Genomic DNA, 19414 nt, shown 5'->3' on the forward strand with positions numbered 1-19414 from the left:
TTGAAATAAAACTTAGTTAAGGAGCTATGTATATAAATATATCGTCATAACTTACATACAATTTCTTTGCAACAGAAGTTGCAGAGAAAATAGGTAATTAAGTTTCAACCTCAAGCTTCAGCCACTCTAATTTACAACATCTTATGAGTTTTTGGTTCGTGAGAGTTCGAGCCAAACTTTAGGGTTTTATTACGCTAGAAGAAACACCTCAACAACTATAAGTTTTATGCGTAGGGAGCGTGTGTTACGTTTCTTCCTCGACAACTATAAGTTTTATGCGTAGAGAGCGTGTGTTACGTCACGTAACGTTACACATATATTTTTGCTTCTTCAATTGTTCTCCTCCCATTCTGATAGTTTTCCATAAAGATGTCCCCATAATTTTCCATCTTTCTGTACAATCTTGGCCTCGACTCATCCACCAACCTTTCAAAAGGTTCAATTTTGTACGACTCCGCATAGCAGAATGCCGCCACCGATATCCTCTCCTTGTCTGGATGTATCACCACCTTGTGTACAGCGCCCTTGAATACTCCGTTGCTCAACATCTGCGGTGTCACAAACAACAACTTAGGTAAACCACGCGTAGTTTAGTAACACCACGTCAACACATAGTGTCGAGAACGTTTTTGATTTACCTCTACTTGGTCGCCAACTATGATGAGAAGCGCGTCAGGAACAATGGGAGCTCGAAACCACTCATCACCTTTGAGAAATTGAAGACCTTCTACTTCCTTGTCTTGCAAGACATGGGTGATTAGGGATGAGTCTGAGTGTGGTTTGAAACCGAGGACAAGATCAGGCCTCGGACATGGAGGATAAAAGTTGAATCTGATATCCATGTTCCCATACAGGTCGGAAAAGCAGTTGTGCTCCAAACCCAATGACCTTGTCATGGCCTTGAGGACAGTTTTTGTTACCACATCTATCTCCGTGGCAAATTGGTCCAAAGTCCGCCTGCAGCATGATTTGTGTCAAAGACGATATTTTAAACTACTTTAATCTACAGCCGACTGGCATATCACACGTCTGCAGAACAACGACAAGTTGATTACCTAAAAGATTCGGGATTTTCAGGCCAACGTTTGAGCTTACGGCTGTCTTGTGGAAACACAGTAAGGTATAGTCTATCAGTCCAATCCAGTTTTTGTTGCTCTGTATAAACCACGTCGTTTCCATATCCTTGAACGTCGTTGCCTTCTCTCAAGTACTTCTTCTTATCTTCAACTGGTAGTGCAAAAAACTGTTTCGTAATCTCTCGGACCACGTCTAAGAATTCCGGCGCAATGCCGTGGTTTATTACCTGGAACACCAAATTAATTAAAGCAACCTCCAAACACAACATGACTTTTCTTTTTATCAAGTAGAGGATTAGGTGAGATTAGCTCTTCAGTAGCGGTCGCTCTCACACTCCAACGAGAGATGACCGATACTGACACATGGTTTAGAAACACCAGCATGATTTGCAATAATCATATAAACTAAACGGTTATCAAACGAGACCTAAATTGTTTCGAAGTACAAGAAGTTTGAATAGTTGAGACCTGGAAGCAACCCAATGTGTCAAGAGCTGATCTGAGTTTCTCAAATTCATCTGCAGTAATTGAAGAATCTGCGAGGAGAGCAAGATCAATAACTGGAACATCCAGTAACTGGGGAGGAGAATCATCCGGGACTGGGACTCCACCATCTTCAACTTTATGGAAATATTTCTCTGGCACCTGTTCCTCTTGGATGAGCACCTCCTGGACAGTTTTACAACCGAATAACTCCTCCATCTTGGCAAGCTTCTGTAATTTGAGCTGCAAAATAAAGATCTGCGTTCATTGCTTTCACTTCTTTGAAAGCACATCAACTTGGAAGAAAAACAAAAGAAAGAGGCTAAAGGAGTCATCCTATTTAAATATTTATCGTCTCTAGTATGTTTTGAATGCTATGAATGTTGTGCGAAAGCGCGAAATATGAAAGGATTAATGAACTAACATAAAAAAAATTTGACAAAACAAACAATTTAAAAACATACAACGACTAATAATGGTTCGGTGTAAGCGTATATCTAAAGACAGCGAAAAAATTCTACCAATAAAATAATAAATATTACATATAGAATTTAGCTTTCAAATCCAAAACTTACATACACTCGATAACTCTCACTCAAACAAAGAACGAAGAAGATGAAATTGCATACCAAATCTCGTCTCTCAAAAACCACTAAAGTAACACTAATATCGAATTTGCTCAGAAGGATCAAAAGATCAGGGCTGCTGCTTCCTTATCTCCCTCGATTCTTTTCCTAATCGGTTGCTCTCTCGTCTTTGAAACAAAAGGCATCATGCCTTATATCAAGTAGAGTGCTGCTGGAAATGCTCAAACTGAGATTTTTTTTATGGAATTTCTGTTATTTATATTTTTAGTACAATATTTTATAATATTAACACGAAAGTTAATCTTAAACTGTGAGTGAGACTCTTTATGAACTTTCGGATATCTCACAATTTTTCGTCAATTATTGTTCCAATATTATAAAACATGGTACTAAAAACATAAAGAGAAAAAATCCATTAAAAATTCCATCTCCAGAGAATCCCTTAGCATTTCTCTCCCAAAATTGATGAGATCATGGATGGTGATCAATTGGAATTATTGCCCACTCGGTTGCCCTACTTTGAGTCACGGGCTGGAGATTTTTTCCATCTTCTGGCAGTTATTGCCTGACCAATTTGAACGGGCAGCAACTCTCCAACTATCAAAAGTAAAGTTGCTGTCATCCCTTTCAATTTCATTGAATATGTCAAAAAAAAAAAAAAAATGATGAACTAGATCAACGCCTTCGAAATCCTTAACCATTATCATTATTATTATTGACCTTAGTTTAAGAAGAAAATACATTGATGATGATAAGAATCATATATTAATAATACAAGCATTAAATGGCCTTCTTCTTGATAATGTATTAATAACTACACGTGACTATCAAGCATTTGAGCCCAATGAGAGGATCCTTCTGGTCAAACAGTGTGGGCTATTGAATTTTCATTCAACAGTTATAATTAATATAACTTTAAAGGGATTCTCCTGTTTGTAGCTGTTGGATAAAAATCCAACAACCCACACTGCTTGATCAAAAGGATCCTCTCCTTGGGCACAAGAGAGGATCCAAATCCTACTATCAGTATTGTAATAACCATTACCAAAAAAGAACCTAGTTTACACTGGGTCAGGCCCAGCCCTTTGTGTTTTAATCTAAGGCCCGATATTTTCTTTAATTTTCTTAAGCCAAAACCCGGCCCACTAGCAGGGGTGTTTCTTCCACACGTGATTCCTGCCCTTTCTTTCTCAATTTCGTTGCAGAAATTGGACCTTCTTACTCGCTGAGTTCACTCATTTCCTTTGCAAATCGAACCAAAAACCTTCCATTTCTGTAATCTTTGAGATTGGAGGAACCTAACTAAACCTTTGCATGCGCCATTTATTCATGCAACCTGTGTTCTAAATCCCAGAATCCGGCGAGGGAATCCGGCAACATACGTGACAAGTGTCGGCCAATCCCGACCACGGTCCAGACTTACAGTGGTATACTCTCGTTTCCTATCACTTTAGCTTTATTTTTAAGTGAGTTTGGTACCTCGATCGCAATCGGGAGGACTTTCCGATCAAATTCCCGTTGTTCTCCCTCGAGGGGTCCGGTGACCTGTGTTTTAACTCGGGTCCACCCGACCCATTTGTTAACCGAACCCGTTTAGCCCTGTTATATTTGTTAGATTTAGGCCTAATAACCTTGATGACCTGGCCCACAACTTAACAGAACCTAAGCCTAATAGCCCTTATGGACCCAAGCCAAATCTCTTGGGCCTAAACCCAATACCTAAACCCAAGACTATTAGTTCCTAATCCTCCTAAATTGAAGTCTTGGTAATTTTCTAAACGCATTTGTGAGATTTTAGTTTAAATTGGTGATGATGGGGAATGCTTAAATTCATATTTTATAGGTGCAAATATTTTGAGGCACAAACAAGAAAATTAGGCACCTATTAAGTATTGTGTTCACAATTCGGTGAGTAAACCCCTTCTAAATTTATATATTTTTATAAATACTGGCCTAGCATGCATTACCTATATCATGATTTACATATGTTTTATATATTGTTTTCCAAATTTATATATTTACGGTTGATTGAAATATATTGATTTACCTACTTTACATATTACTAAAATTTATGAATTTAATCATGGCTTTTTATAAATTATGAAATATGATTGTTATGGATTATGATTATGATTTACATTACGGATTTTATGAATGTGTTTTGCCATGGATTTATGAAACAAGGTTTGAGCTTTTGAGATTCGATGTTTGATACGAGATTTTGAGGCATGTTTTTAGTACTTAGCTAGTGGGTTATCATACAGCACATCCGCACACCACGGATATTATGTCTATGGCCATAGGACACATATAATGAAGGAGTGAGTGATGATGCATATATATTATACCTACAGCTTCACTGCCGAAAGCGATGTCAGACAACTTCACTAGCTGCGGCTAGTGTCGGTGTGGATGTACATTATTTTATTTTGCTTCACCTTCGAGGTGATGGACAAGTTATTCAGCTTCACCTTCGGGTGATGGACAGGTACTGCCTTCAGGCAACTACGATACCCTTAGTTGAGTACATTGCAGATTTGATTTACAGAGGTTGTACAAATGTTTTACATGGCATGCTAGGATTTTTATAAAACCTATTATGTGGTATTATATATGTTTTCAAAACAGGGAGTTTGTATGTTCTTAAATAAACTGGTTTTAGTACTTTTAGCATTATTATAAACTTTGGTCCACTCACCTTTTCTGTTTTGCACCCCTTCAGGGTTCAGTTTCGAGGCACATGATCCCGGTGTCAAGACGCTTCGGCTTAGTTATTCTCGAATCTTCTCAGTATAGGTACCATTCTTTAGGTTATATATTTTCCTAGTAATTTTTCTACATTATTCTTAATAGTTGTATGCTTTGAACACATTCTTGTTTTGATATAATTGTGCTAATTGCATATTTGTTTTAATTGTATGCATGTTTAAAAATGGCTTTGTCACCCTCGGGTGTCGGCCAGTACGTGCCTACCCTGATATTTAAGGATATCGAGGTTAGGGCGTGTCAAATATTATCAATATCTGATGTCATGTTCAAGGAAGAATAGTTGTTTTGAAAGGTAAGCACATAAAATGTGCAATCCCATACGACAAAATGCGATTGGATAGATGTAGTGATTTTTCCTCTTGTTTTTTCCTTATGCACTTCTCCTTTTAGTTCTGCCATCATTGGTGGAGCTAGAATTATTTGTGAGAGAAGGCCTTTCATATATGTATTGAGAAAAAAATTTCAAACTCATAACAAGAGCAATTGAAGTAATCTTCACAAAACTAAAATACCCATTAAATTTAAGATAAAAAATCAAAAGAAGTGTATAATACAACTAAGTCGGAGGTAAATAGCAAGGTGACCCATAAAAATTTTGAATTATATGAAGAAAATACAAAGAAATTTGGTGTGAATCGTTTGACAGAAAAAAGGAGGGCAAAAAGGAGGATTGCAAATAATAGTTGATTAGGTTGCTTTAGAAATAACATTAAAGTCGATTTTAAAACCCATCCTTAAGTTTCACTGAATCACAAAGACAAGACAAACAAAACTGTTAGAAAAATATAAGACACGACATCGTTCGATAAACTTCTTCAAAAGAGGAATTCTTCTTCTTTCTCATTTCTTACGATTCTACAACTGCCAACTTGAGGCCACTAAATTTTTTTTGCACAATGATTAGAATGGGCGCAGAACTACTTTGATCCCTCAGTGGCCCTGCCTATGTCTGCCATTGAATCTTCTCTTCATTTATTCAATCTTTCCACATGCTATGAGAGGAGTGTCTGGCCAGAAAATGAGTTTGGAAAAAGCACTAGACAAAACATGTCGACAACTATAAGTTTTATACGTGTGAGTAACGTTACACATTGTATAATTGCTGCTTCCATTGGTCTCCTCCCTTGCTGATAGTATTCGAAATAGATGCCAACATAATTTTTCACCTTCTTGTACAATCTTGGCCTTGACTCGTCTACCAACCTTTCAAAAGGTTCAATCTCTTTATCCGACTCTAGTATGCAGAAGGCCACCACCGATATCCTCTCCTTTGAAAATAAAAATAAAAAAGGTAAATTGTAGAAACGTTGAAATAAAACTTAGTTAAGGAGCTATGCATATCAATATATCATCATAATTTACATACAATTTCTTTGCAACATAAGTTGCAGAGACAATAGGTAATTAAGTTTCAACTTCAAGCTTCAGCCACTCAAATTTACAACATCTTATGAGTTTTTGGTTCGAGAGAGTTCAAGCCAAACTTGCGGGTTTTATTACGCTAGAAGAAACACCTCGACAACTATAAGTTTTATGCGCGGGGGAGTGTGTGTGACGTCACATAATGTTACACATGTATTTTTGCTTCTTCAATTGCTCTCCTCCCTTTCTGATAGTTTTCCATAATGATGTCCCTGTAATTTTTCATCTTTCTGTACAATCTTGGCCTCGACTCATCCACCAACCTTTCAAAAGGTTCAATATGTTTAAACGACTCCGGATAGCAGAGTGCCACCACCGATATCCTCTCCTTGTCTGGATGTATCACCACCTTGTGTACAACGCTCTTGAATACTCCGTTGCTCAATATCTACAGTGTCACAATCAACAACTGACGTAAACCACGCGTAATTTAGTAACATCACGTCAACTCATAGTGTCGAGAACGTTTTTGATTTACCTCTACTTGGTCGCCAACTATGATGAGAAGCGCGTCAGGAACAATGGGAGCTCGAAACCACTCATCGCCTTTGAGAAATTGAAGACCTTCGACGTCCTTGTCTGCATGACATGGGTGATTAGGGATGAGTCTGAGTGTGGTTTGAGACCGAGGACGAGATCAGGCCTCGGACATGGAGGATAAAAGTTGAATCTGATATTCATGTTCCCTTCTTCACCATACAGGTCGGAAAAGCAGTTGTCCTCCAAACCCAATGACCTTGTCATGGCCTTGAGGACAGTTTTTGTTATCACATGTAACTCCATGGAAAATTGGTCTAAAGTCCGCCTGCAGCATGATTTGTGTCAAAGACGTTACAGCGGACTGGCATAACACACGTCTGCAAAACAACGACAAGTTGATTACCTAAAAGATTCGGGATTTTCAGGCCAAAAGTTAAGCTTACGGTTGCCTTGTGGAAACACAGTAAGGTATAGTCTATCAGTCCAATCCAGTTTTTGTTGCTCTGTATGAACCACGTCGTTTCCATATCCTTGAATGTCGTTGCCTTGTCTCTAAGTACTTCTTATCTTCAACTGGTAGTGCAAAAAACTGTTTCGTAATCTCTCGGACCTCGTCTAAGAATTCCGGCGACATGCCGTGGTTTATTACCTGGAACACCAAATTAATTAAAGCAACCTCCAAACACAACATGACTTTTCTTTTTATCAAGTAGAAGATTAGGTGAGATTAGCTCTTCAGTAGCGGTTGCTCTCAAACTAGAACGAGAGATGACCGATACTGACACATGGTTTACAAACACCAGCATGATTTGCAATAATCATATAAACAAAACGGTCATCGAACGAGACCTAAATTGTTTCGAAGTACAAGAAGTTTGAATAGTTGAGACCTGGAAGCAACCCAATGTGTCAAGAGCTGATCTGAATTTCTCAAATTCATCTGCAGTAATTGAAGAAGCTGCGAGGAGATTAGATCAATAACTGGGACATCCAGCAACTGGGGAGGAGAAGCATCCGGGACTGGGACTCCACCATCTTCAACTTTATGGATATATTTCTCTAGCACCTGTTCCTCTTGGATGAGCACCTCCTGGACAGTTTTGCATCCGAACAACTCCATCTTGGCAAGCTTCTGTAATTTGAGCTGCAAATTAAAGATCTGCGTTCGTTGCTTTCACTTCTTTGAAAGCACATCAACTTGGAAGGAAAGCAAAAGAAAGAGGCTAAAGGAGTCATCCTATTTAAATATTTATCGTCTCTAATATGTTTTGAATGCTATGAATGTTGTGCGAAAGCGCGAAATATGAAAGGATTAATAAACTAACATTAAAAAAAATGATAAAACAAATAATTTAAAAACATACAACGACTTATAATGGTTGGGTATACGCGTCTATTGAAAGGTGGCGAGAAAATTATACTAATAAAATAATGAAGATTACATAGAGTTTAACTTTCAAACCCAAAACTTACATACACTCAATAACTCTCCCTCAAACAAAGTATGAAGAAGATGAAATTACATACCAAATCTCCTCTTTCAAAATCCACAAAAGTAACACTAATATCGAATTTGCTCAGAAGGATCAAAAGATCAGGGCTGCTGCTTCCTTACCTCTCTCGATTCTTTTCCTAATCGGTTGCTCTCTCGTCTTTGAAACAGAAGGCATCATGCCTTATACAAAGTAGAGAGTGCTGCTGGAAATGCTCAAACTGAGATTTTTTATTGAATCCTCTATCCACCTTATATTTTTAGTACAAAGTTTATAATATTGACACGAAAGTTAACCTTAAACTGTCAGTGATTCTTCATGAACTTTCGGATACCTCATAATTTCACGTCAATTGTTATGCCAATACTATAAAATATTATGCCAAAAACATAAGGAGAAAGATAGTCTATTAAATTTTCCACTTCCAGACAATCCTTAGCATTTCTCTTCCAAAATTGATGAGATCATGAATGATGATCAATTGGAATTATTACCCACTCAGTTGCCCTACTTTGCGTAACGGGCTGGTGATTTTTTCCATCTTTTGGCAGTTATTGCCTTGCCAATTTGAATAGGCAGCAACTCTCCAACTACTCAGAAGTAAAGTTTCTATCATCCCTTTCAATTTCATTGCATTTTTTTCTTTTTTTTGGAAAAAGTTTGACCGTAGCAAAACTACAATCAAAACTCACTCAACTTTTATTAAACAACAAGCTCAAAATTACAAGCAAACCAAAGACCCAACTTACAAATATACACAACCAAAAAAGGGCTAAAACCAACAGAAAACAGAAAAAGACCTCACAACAGTGAAGCCCAAAAAAAAAAACACTCAACAACTAATCGAGAAGCTTCTACAGAAGTCTCCTCCACCGATAGAAATCCAAGCCAGCCTCTGGAAACGTCAGCAACCATCGAGTATTGTCGCCTCAGGCACCACCGCCAACCTCGAACAGCAACCAATTCACAATCATTAACAGGAGATAGTTGGCACCAAAAAAGGATTAGCCAATTACCAGTAAGAAACTCGTGGAAACCCACAAGCAACACTGCCGAAAACGGTAAACAGCAAGGAGAACCTGGTGGTGTGGGAAACACCCAAGCCAAAAAAAACACCCCAGCTCTACACATGAACTCAAAAGGAACTATGGCTGAAGATCGGACTAAGGAAGAGATGGGGAGAGGTATACCGATGGGAGATGAAGAACATTACATGTCAGACAAGAAAAAAAGGAAAAGCATCTAGAGAAGCGAAAAGAAAAGAAGAAGAAGAACAGAAGAAAGAGGACATGACAGAGAAGGGGAAAAGAGAAGAAAATAGAAGAAAAAAAGGGAAAAGTGGCAACCGATTCCAGCCAAAGCAAGAGTTGACGCTTGAGAAGGTGGACAAGATGAAGGCCTCACTAAAAGGGGGGGAAGAAACTCTCACAGAAGGAGAGAAGGTCTCTCACTGAAGTTTGATAGAACAAGATGGCTGCCTTTTCAATCAATTTCATTGTATATGTCAAACAAAATGAACTAGATTCAACTCCTACGAAATCCTTAATTATTATCATTATTATTATTATTATTAACCTTAGTGTAAGAAGAAAATACATTGATGATGTTAACAGTCATATATAATACTAGCATAAAACGGCCGTCTTCTTGATAATGTATTAATAACACGTTGCTACCTTTTACTAGTATCATGTTCACTATCAATATTATTGATATCTAATGTCATGTTCATAGAAGAATAGTTGTTTCGAAAGGTAAGCACATAACTTGTGTAATCCCATACGACAAAATGCGATTGGATAGATGTAGTGATTTCCTCTCTCGTTTTCTCCTTATGCACTTTTTCTTTTAGTTCTGCCATCAGTGGTGGAGCTAGAATTCTTTGTAAGAAAGGATCTTTCATATATGTATTGAGAAAAAAAATTTCGAGCTCATAACAAGAGCAATTGAAGTAATCTTCACAAAACCGAAATACCCATTAAATTTAAGAGAGAAAAAAAATCAAAAGAAGTGTATAATACAACTAAGTGGGAGGTAGATAGCATGGTAACCCGTAATGAAGATAATACAAAGAAATTTGGTGTTAGTCGTTTGACAGAAAAAGTAAAGAAAGAGGGAAAAGAGGAGGACTGCAAATGATAGTTGATTACGTTGCTTTAGAAATAATATTAAAATCGATTTTAAAATCCATCCTTGAGTTTCACTTAATCATAAAGACAAAACAAACAAAACAGTTAAAAAAATATGAGACATAACATCGTTCGACTCAACTTCTTCAAAAGAAGAATTCATCTTCTTCCCCATTTCTCACGGTTCTATAATTGCAAACTTGAGGTCGCTAAAAATTTCTTCAACAATGATCAGAATGGGCTCAGAACCACTCTGATCCCTTAGTGGCTCTGCCTATGTCTGCCATTGAATCTTCTCTTCATTTATTCAATCGTTCCACATGCTATGAGAGGAGTGTCTGGCCATAAAATGAGATTGCGAAAAGCACTCGACAAAACATGTTGACAACTATAAGTTTTATTCGTGGGAGTAACGTTACACATTACATTTTTGCTGCTTCCATTGGTCTCCTCCCTTGCTGATAGTATTCGAAATAGATGCCAACATAATTTTTCACCTTCTTGTACAATCTTGGCCTTGACTCGTCGACCAACCTTTCAAAAGGTTCAATCTCTTTATCCGACTCTGGTATGCAGAAGGCCGCCACCGATATCCTCTCCTTGTCGGAATTTGTCACCACCTTGTGTACAGGGCTCTTGAATATTCCATTGCTCAGTATCTGTGGCATCACAAACAACAACTTATGTAACCACACGTAGAATAGTAACACCACGTCTTATGGTGACTGTTACGCCCAAAATTTCTTGCCACAAAATACATAATGTTGAGAACACTTTGATTTACCTCTACTTGATCACCAACGTTGATGAGAAGCGCATCAGGAACAATGGGAGCCCGAAACCACTCATCACCTTTGAGAAATTGAAGACCTTCAACTTCCTTGTCTTGCAAGAGAAGAGTGATTAGGGTTCCGTCTGCGTGTGGTTTGACACCAAGGACGAGATCAGGCCTTGGACATGGAGGATAAAAGTTAAATCTGATGTCCATTTTCCCTTGTTCTCCCCCATACAGGTCGGAAAAGCAATTGTCCTCCAAATCCAATGACCTTGCCATGGCCTTGAGGACAGTTTTTGTTACCACTTGCAAGTCCATGGTATATTGGTCTAAAGTCTGCCTGCAATAATGTTCAATAACATTAACATGATTTGTGCCAAAGACGGTATTTTAAACTACTTTAATCTACGGAGAGAGGAATTTGAACTTGAGTCTTAGGTGGTGGACGCACTGCCCTGGCCAACTGCGTAACACACGTCTGCACAACAGAGACAAGTTGATTACCTAAAAGATTTGGGGTTTTCAGGCCACAAGTTGAGCTTACGGTTGTCTTGTGGATACACAGAAAGGTATAGTCTATCACTCCAATCCAGTGTTTGTTGCTCTGAAAAAACCATGTCGTTTCCATATCCTTGAATGTCGTTGACTTGTCTCAAATACTTCTTCTTATCTTCCACTGGAAGTGCAAAAAACTGTTTTGTAATCTCTCGGAACTCGTCTAGGAATTCCGGCGACATACCGTGGTTTATTACCTGGAACACCAAATTAATTAGCATGATTGACAATAAACATACTCTTTAAATTATTTTTAATGCAGAATTTGTTTGAAACACCAAACTAATTAAAGCAACCTCTAAACATAACATGATTTTTCTTTTTATCAGATCGAGGATTATGTGAGATTAGCTCTTCAGTAGTTGCAAGGCAAAAAGTGCCCCTCTCAAACTCGAACGAGATAGGAACGACACATGGTACAAACACCAAAATGATTTGCTATAATCGTATAAACGAAATGGTATCAAACGAGATTTAAATTGTTTCAAAGCACAAGTTGTTTGAATAGTTGAGACCTGGAAGCAACCCCATGTGGCAAGAGCTGATCTGAGCTTCTCAAGTTCATCGGCAGAGATTGAAGAAGCTGCGAGGAGAGCAAGATCAATAACTGGAACATCCATCAATTGGGCAGCAGAAGCATCCGGGACTGGGACTCCACCATCTTCAACTTTATGGATATATTTCTCTGGCACCTGTTCCCCTTGGATGAGCACCTCCTGGACAGTTTTCGATCCTAATAACTCCATCTTCGCAAGCTTTTGTAATTTGAGCTGCGAATTAAAGATCTGCTTTCGGTGCTTTCACTTCTTTGAAAGGGGATTTGGATCCCCTCCTTGGATCCCGATAATCAAGGAACAAGGACAGTTCATCAAAGATCGTGCTGTCACAATTAAATACTTTTACCCAAAACGAGATTACTTTACCTTTAAAAATATAAAAAGTATTTAATTGTGGCATGAACTTGGAAGAAAACAAAAGAAAGATGCTAAAAGAGTCTTAATCTATTTAAATATTTATCATCTCAAGGTAATGGTCAATGTATCAACTCTTTGCATATAAAATTAGGAAGTTTTAACAAAAAATTTAATGTTTATTTTAACGAAAAATCGTATTTTTACATTAAAAAATCAAACCTGATAATATTTACTTTACCTTTTATTTTGTCTTTATTATTAAAACTCAAAGTTTTCAAGTCATTTTCATTAGTTTCCCTATAAAATTATGCAAGTTTAGAAATGTAAGAAATGGATCCTCTCTGGATATTTTCCACCAAATCCACCAAGGTCACAAAGCTAGGCTTTTGAAATTTGATCAAATGACTACAAACAGGAGTTCACTTTAAAAGTTATAATAACTTTAACCGTTTGATCAAATTTCAAATGCCCAAATTTATGGCCTTGATAGATTTGATGGAAGGGATAATGAGGATCCCTTTCCAGAAATGTAGGTGATATATTTGACTGTTTGGTGGCGTCTAGATATTCAAAACAATGGAAATCTCGAGTTCTCTAGAGGGAGATGATTTTATACACCTGTGCTTGTGCTCATTCAATCGGAAGAAAATAAATAAATCGAAGTTAATAGAGACAGAAAATAGGTGTATAAAAATCTATTGCATTTGTAAATACAGGTATCAGACCCCAAAATGGGGATGCGGAAAATTTATCTACACTTTTTAATATCACTGTGATATCTTGTGTCAATAACACACGATAAGGTTACGGGGGTAATAGTTATAGGTAATTCTCTACCAGTGCTGATCCCTTTCAAAACAATACAAGCTAAAGTGGCATTTTATGATGATTAACTTTCACTAAAACAGATTAAACAAGATGAGAAAAGGTTGCAGAACTCTTTGTCTTTTTAATACGATTCCAAAATTGATGAGATCATCAATGATGATCAATTTGGAATTTTGTTGAGTTACGTGGAACCCATTTGTCACCCCACGAAGACACTGAAATTGGATTTTTGCCATCTTCAACTTTACGGATATATTTATGTGGCACCTATTCCCCTTGGATGAGTACCTCTTGGACAGTTTTAGATCCTAATAACTCCATCTTAGCAAGGTTTTGTAATTTGAGCTGCAACTTAAAGATCCGCGTTCATGGCTTTCACTTCTTTGAAAGCACATCAATTTGGAAGAAAACAAAAGAAAGAGCTTTATCCTGTTTAAGTATTTATCATCTCCAGATAATGGTCGACGTATTCAACTTTTTGCATATAAAATTATGCTGGTTTAGAAATGTAGGTGATATATTTGACTAAATATTCAAATGATGTATTCAACTCTTTGCATATAAAATTATGAAGGTTTAGAAATGTAGATGATATATTTGACTGTCCTGGTGGCGTCTCAATATTTAAAACAACGGAAATCTCGACTCGGAAAATTATTTTTGTACACCTATACTGATGCTTATTCAATCCAAAGAATATAAATAAACACAACTTAATATTGTCTTTTTAATACGATTCCAAAATGTTGAGATCATCAGCGATGATCAATTGGAATTTTGGTAAGTTACGTGGAACCCATTTGTGAGCCCACACAGACACTGAAATTGGATTTTTGCCATCTGAAGACTCGTTCACAGCAACACTCCAACTGCTTAAAAATAAAGTTGTTGTCATCCCTTTAATTGGAATTGAGGTCCTCTTTGGATCTTTGTATACGAAGCTTAAAGACTTGGACATCTGAACCACTTATTTTAAATTATGTGGCTTTTATTAGTCTATTCTTTAATCTATTCCAATGATCCACCTCAAATAAACCAAAGGTTCAGATCTTCATTCTCTCTTCAATGGCCTGGATCTCTAAATCCTTAAGCTTTAGACTTAGAGATCCGGATAGGATCTCGATTTCTTTCATTGTAATATATCAAACAAAAAGTGATGAGGTACATCAACCCCTAACGAATCCGTAATTATCATCATTATTATTGTTAACCTTAATTTAAGAAGAAAATACATTGATGATGATAACAATAATAAATTAATAATACAAGATAATGTATTGATAACATGTTGCTACATTTTACTATTATTAAAATCACTATCAATGTTATTGATATCTGATGTCACGTTCATAGAAGAATTGTTGTTTCGAAGAGTAAGCACATACTTAGATTTTGACGGTTTCGAGTGCGATTTCCCCTCTCTGATAGCATTCGTAGTTGATACGACCATAGTTCTTGACATTTTTGTACAACCTCGGCCTTGTCTCGTCGATCAAGTCCTCGACCGGACCAATTTCCGTTTCGGGATCCGGCTCATTGAACAAAGCAACTGATAGCCTCATGCTCTCTCCATTTGTCACCACCCTGTGCATGGGGCTCTTGTAAATCCCATTGCTCATGATCTGCATCTGATCACCAAGATTAAGAACAATAGCATGAGGAACAATGGGGACTCTAACCCATTTTCCATCTATCAAAACTTGAAGGCCTTCCACATCCTTGTCTTGCAAGAGACATGTCACGCCGGACCTATCCGTGTGAGGCTTGACGCCGAGGACCAGGTCAGATCTCGAGCACGGTGGATAAAAGTTGAACCTTGCTTGCATCAGGGATTGATCTCCAAGCAGCTGCGTTGCAAAGCTCTTCTCTTCCAAGTTCAATGACTTTGCCATTGCCTTAAACACTAACCCCATCATCAACTTTATCTTCGTTGCATATTCATGTAACATCTCTCTACAAATTATACACGTTATATAGTGATGATTCTTTACTAAATATGTTATATACATATACACAAATCTCTTACCCAAACGTTAATTCGTGAATTCTATTTTTTCGGATGAAATAACCCTACGGCTAACATTTGAGGTCTTAACTCTTGAGTTATGTTTATAAACTAAAATTAAGCAACAAAACTGTGACAGTTCAATGATGGTGGAGAAGATAGACTCCTGATCAAGGGGGCCGGCTCAAAAGACTAGACATTAACGTTTGTAAAAGCGAATAGTATTAATTAAAGTACCCAAAATATAGGTACGTACCCAAAATCATTTGGAATTTGTGGCCAAAGATGAAGCTTTCTTTGATCTTGCGGAAAGACCCTAAGGGTAAGACGATAGGACCAGTCGAGAACTTGTTTGTCGGAGACTATGACATCATTACCGTATCCCTCGAAGCCGCCGTCAATAGTTCGGGAGTATTTCTCCTTCTCTTCCACCGGAAGTGCAAAGAATTGTTTTGCTGCTTCACGTACTTTGTCAAGAAGTGAATCCGAAATCCCATGGCCTGTTGCCTGAATTCATTAATCCATCATGAATATAAATATTGAATTCCATTAGTTCAGTTAATCAGATATGAACTTGTTTATCCATAATCCGTCGAATTTCATCAACGAAAAACATCAGATTATCAGATCGGATCAAATTATGTTCTTCTTTGGATTGAATTGGATTAGATTGGATAAGATGTAGTCCAGTCCAATTCATTTACATGTCTAACATGGTAACATAGAGAATACAGAGACAACAAAATATACTTTAACATATATAATAGTACCAAGAAAAAGAAAATGGAGACCTGGAAGCATCCTGCCGAGCTGAGTGCTGATCTGAGTTTCTGTAGCTCATGATTTTCTGCTTGTTCAGAATATTGAGGAGATGATGGGGAGAAGAGACTGATATCAATGATGGGGATTTCATCAGCCAATGGTGGAGAAGAATCTATGGATCCAAACCTACTTTCTTTAACAATATATTCAGCAGGTGGCTGCTCACCATTCATAGACATTTCTTGGACATTGGTCATGGCCATTTTCTCTCTGTTAATCTGTGACCGACATTAATCCACTGCTGGGGAATACATACATACATATATATATATATATATATATAGATGTATATAGACAAACACACACGCGCGCGCGCACACATATATATATATGTGTGCGTGCGTGTGTGTACACATACACACAAGCTCAAATAATTTAAGGTATATTACATTTTACCTCTTCATGTTTGGGATCAATTACAACCTTATACAACATTTTTAAAACATTTCAATTTCATACATATACTTATCATTTTATTTTAATTTCATACATAAGTTAAAAAATCCATTAAGTGATGATGTGGCAAATATGGGATCCACATTTGTGCTGAAGTGACTGCCAAATTTGTGTCACGTGGTAAAAAAAAAAAAATTTATATGCATTTAAAAAATAATAATTTAATCTGAATATTAAATACTAAAATAATTAATTAACGAAAAATAATAATTTATTGTCACCCCAAATGCTATTACCTCTTTGATAAGCACAGCAAGGAAGCTAATTAAGATATGATAGTCATATCATTGTAGCAATTGAAATTTTTTTGCATAAAAAATTAAAAAATTGATTATGGGTTGTAAAGCAATATATTATGAGTTGTAAAGCAATATAAAGTGTATATATAAATGGATCCACGATAGAAAAGAATATTAATGATATACAATTCTAATGAATCCACGATAGTATCCATTCAAAAATGTCAAGTGCCAAAGTCACTGAATGAGGTAAGTCGTCAATCCCTAAAACGAATTATGTAATGTACTTTATCTGCTGGATTACGGGTTGGCAGTTTACCAAAGATTTTTGTTGTATCAATCTACCTTGTATGATTCCTGTTGAAGCATATACTCGAGGGGTGGGTGCAGGACGAACAATTTTAAAGCAGACATCCTATTCATTAGATAGAGAAGATCACCATGATTTCATGATCTGCTACCGAACTTATTCCAACTTGGAACCACGTGCATCTAAAACACCTTTTACTAATATCAATGTAGTTGTATGTAAACCTAGAAAATTCATATAGTAATTAGAAAATTGAGTTAACCCGCATTACCCACCAAAATCTAGTTTACCTACTATACGAACAAAATTTGCCACACTTGAAAATTAAGAGACAAAAAGTGAAATTTAGTATCAAACTCGTTATTTGTGAACTACTTGTTCGTGGGTAACATAAGACAGATTACAAGGCTTCCTTAAAACTAAAAACTGGAGGTCTCGGGTTCGAAACTCGTTACTGGTGTAGAAGCTAGACTTGTGGCCAGGAAATGCCTCTGTGAGTCTTTCTGACCCCTGAAAAGGATGGATAACCGTGACTTATCACCAGTGGTCCTCCTATATAAAAAAGATAAAATAAAAAATTAAAAAACTTCCTCACAATAAACTGATTGATATCAAACACTCTATTGTGAGAGCCAAACTTAAAAACTTCTACTTACCAATATAAAATAAGAGATGAGTAAAATCCCTCACTCATCTTTTACCTTCTTTTTATTAAACATTTGTTCCTTTTCAAACTTTAATCAAGGGGCTTTGACTAAGGGCCATGTCAACATATTTGTTTTTATTTTATTTATCCTGGAACTTTTGTTTTTTAAAACCAAAATGCCATATATTTAGGGTGTTTTCATTAACATCCCATAATTTTATGAATACATCCCAACTTCAAATTTATTCTTTAAATTTTCAATATTAGCCCTTTCATTGTTAAAGACCACCTTTTTATAATAGTTAAGAAATTAAAACCTTCTAACATCCTATCTGAACCGCTCACCCTTCTGCTATCTTTCCGTCAGTGTTAGCCAATGATAACCACCCCCTTTCCTACCGTTCTTTCCTCTCTAGAATTCTCACTTCCGCTAATATTTTGTAGGATATGAAATACCATAAAATTGAATTTTATAATGTCAATATTAGTCTAATTAGGGATACCAACTTGATGGCCGTGAAAATTTTGAAAAATGCTACTTGCAGAGAAGCAATCCTTATGTGTCAACTAGGAATTGACTTTCTATGAGACTATTGGCTAGTTTAATTGTAAGTCAGCATATGTTTTGATATACTTGAGATCATTTTGTTAATGGAGGTGCCATGGTGGGGAGTTGTCGAAAAGGAGTAGGCTTTAGGATGATGAAGGTGGTGCTGGTTTTGTTTGTTTGTTTTTATCTTAATTTAAATTAGGATAGAAAAGGAAATTCAAACTAAATAAAAGAAAATGAGGTGTATTCATAACATTGTGGGGTGTCAATAAAAAAGGTCTATATTTATTTTCAAATTTGTCCTTTTAGTTATAGGTTTTATTTTTGTTTCCTTTGCCGGGATATTAGTTATGAATTATTGGTAATTAGTTTAGTCAACAACATTATCTCCTTTTTAATTCAAAATTATCTCTGTTTGTTTCCTTATTCCTCCAAAAGTAGATATTATTTTTTTAATTTACACCACGATTTTTAAATAATACTCATTTTTTTCTTCATATTTTTGGTCAATAAATTAACTTCTCTTCTTTTTCTTTGGGTACATTTTCTTGTTCACCCACTACCGGTTTTTTTTTTTTTTTTTTATGGGAAAGAAACCATAGTGGTTTTATTTATAACTAGGAAGAAGGCATACAATCTTTAAGGAGGATATCCGCCAATAAATCTGGAGATTCCTCAAACCAACAAAAATTAAAATTGGAAATTAAAGCTAACTTGATCATACGCTGTGACATTGACGCATCTACGGATATGATATACTCGAGATGGAAACAAAGCCCATCCTTACTTTAATGTCCTCAATCAACAAATCAGAGTCCGAGGATCTCCTCCTTCAGACTTCCAATTGCTTGAACTATTTGTAAAGCATCACTCTC

The 19414-nt window shown here is 36.6% G+C and overlaps 3 protein-coding genes and 1 pseudogene across 5 annotated transcripts; all 4 read right to left on the bottom strand.

Annotated features, from left to right (window-relative positions):
• Positions 1 to 6: 6 nt before the first annotated feature.
• On the bottom strand, positions 7 to 2390 carry LOC103953863 (protein SRG1). 3 transcript variants are annotated; one of them, XM_009365667.3, is made up of 5 exons: positions 2189 to 2390; positions 1545 to 1817; positions 1056 to 1303; positions 639 to 957; positions 7 to 548 (listed from the first exon to the last, which is right to left on the bottom strand). In XM_009365667.3, exons 2-5 carry the CDS (start codon positions 1776 to 1778, stop codon positions 309 to 311), a joined length of 1041 nt encoding a protein of 346 aa, XP_009363942.1. In that variant the 5' UTR covers positions 1779 to 1817; positions 2189 to 2390; the 3' UTR covers positions 7 to 308. The 3 variants fall into 3 exon arrangements, with proteins under 3 accessions (XP_009363942.1, XP_048422963.1, XP_009363941.1); XM_048567006.1 differs by having other exon boundaries at positions 1545 to 1802; positions 2135 to 2390; XM_009365666.3 differs by having other exon boundaries at positions 1545 to 1802; positions 2189 to 2387.
• Positions 2391 to 6222: 3832 nt separating this feature from the next.
• LOC103953865 lies at positions 6223 to 8583 on the bottom strand (annotated as a pseudogene).
• Positions 8584 to 10437: 1854 nt separating this feature from the next.
• On the bottom strand, positions 10438 to 12669 carry LOC103953866 (protein SRG1). The gene is made up of 4 exons (XM_009365668.3): positions 12285 to 12669; positions 11719 to 11966; positions 11224 to 11554; positions 10438 to 11098 (listed from the first exon to the last, which is right to left on the bottom strand). The coding sequence occupies exons 1-4, from the start codon at positions 12513 to 12515 to the stop codon at positions 10862 to 10864; spliced, it is 1047 nt and encodes a 348-aa protein (XP_009363943.2). The 5' UTR covers positions 12516 to 12669; the 3' UTR covers positions 10438 to 10861.
• Positions 12670 to 14723: 2054 nt separating this feature from the next.
• On the bottom strand, positions 14724 to 16600 carry LOC103953868 (codeine O-demethylase). Its single transcript, XM_009365669.3, has 3 exons — positions 16308 to 16600; positions 15773 to 16023; positions 14724 to 15464 (listed from the first exon to the last, which is right to left on the bottom strand). Exons 1-3 carry the CDS (start codon positions 16539 to 16541, stop codon positions 14897 to 14899), a joined length of 1053 nt encoding a protein of 350 aa, XP_009363944.1. The 5' UTR covers positions 16542 to 16600; the 3' UTR covers positions 14724 to 14896.
• Positions 16601 to 19414: the final 2814 nt, after the last annotated feature.

The sequence above is a fragment of a genome, unplaced genomic scaffold, assembly GCF_019419815.1.
Source record: "Pyrus x bretschneideri cultivar Hongxiangsu unplaced genomic scaffold, Pyrus_bretschneideri_v1 Contig44, whole genome shotgun sequence".
NCBI classification, from domain to species: domain Eukaryota; kingdom Viridiplantae; phylum Streptophyta; class Magnoliopsida; order Rosales; family Rosaceae; genus Pyrus; species Pyrus x bretschneideri.